Source organism: Perkinsus marinus (assembly GCF_000006405.1).
Source record: "Perkinsus marinus ATCC 50983 genomic scaffold scf_1104296961418, whole genome shotgun sequence".
Classification (NCBI taxonomy): Eukaryota; Perkinsozoa; order Perkinsida; family Perkinsidae; genus Perkinsus; species Perkinsus marinus.
This window is the reverse complement of record NW_003205756.1, coordinates 1-773: the sequence shown is the minus strand read 5'-3', so window position 1 is coordinate 773 and position 773 is coordinate 1. Positions and strand designations below refer to the sequence as shown.

The 773-nt window shown below is 46.3% G+C and overlaps 1 protein-coding gene across 1 annotated transcript; it reads left to right on the top strand.

Annotated features, from left to right (window-relative positions):
• Window positions 1-225: 225 nt before the first annotated feature.
• On the top strand, window positions 226-525 carry Pmar_PMAR026299 (hypothetical protein; the record flags this gene model as incomplete). The annotated part of the gene is made up of 1 exon (XM_002772344.1): window positions 226-525. A coding segment is annotated over one exon (300 nt), but the record flags the coding sequence as incomplete, so codon positions are not given.
• Window positions 526-773: the final 248 nt, after the last annotated feature.

Genomic DNA, 773 nt, shown 5'->3' with positions numbered 1-773 from the left:
GACGACGACACTGAGGGGTCCTCGGCCGCCGCCTTCACTTCGGCTCAGTGGGATGCCTACATGTACGGAGACTCATCCGGCTTGCCTCATGAAAAGGTACTAGGCTGGTTTATAGTCTCTTAGTGCACTGTTATGGTCTCTTATATGACTATCACTGACCTATAACGTAGCCTATCAATAACCTTATATATAACTATCACTTGCTGTTATTATAGTGGTAGTTAGGTGTATGATGGTGACTCCTGCTATAAGTATACGCTGGCGAATGGCTCACTGTTTTCTATTCAGAAGGCGAAGGCTCCTGAAGAAGAGGGAAAGGTGCAGCTCTTCGATGATGATGATGACGAGGAAGCGGATGAGCAATATGGTGAAGTTGATGACGATACCGACACTGCGCGACCGAAGGAGACTTTCGTTGAGGAGGGAGAGGGAGAGCTCGAGTCGGAGGCTTATATTAGACAGTTAAGATGCAGACGCTTTTTCGTGGCTAAGAACATTACTAAGGAACTGGAAGGAGAGATGAAGGTAGCTTGTGAGTGGTAGTGAGAGGAGAGTATGGGATCGTTTTAGGGAGGATCGACTAGTGCTGATGGTGCCATAGACGTGGAGGCTGAGCGACAAGCTAATGCTGAGGCTAAGGAGAAGGCAGCTATGGAAGAACATAAGGGTGATGATGATGAAGAAGAGGATGAGGTAGTAGTAGTAGTAGTAGTAGTAGTAGTAGTAGTAGTAGTAGTAGTAAGTAGTAGTAGTAGTAGTAGTAGTAGTAGTAG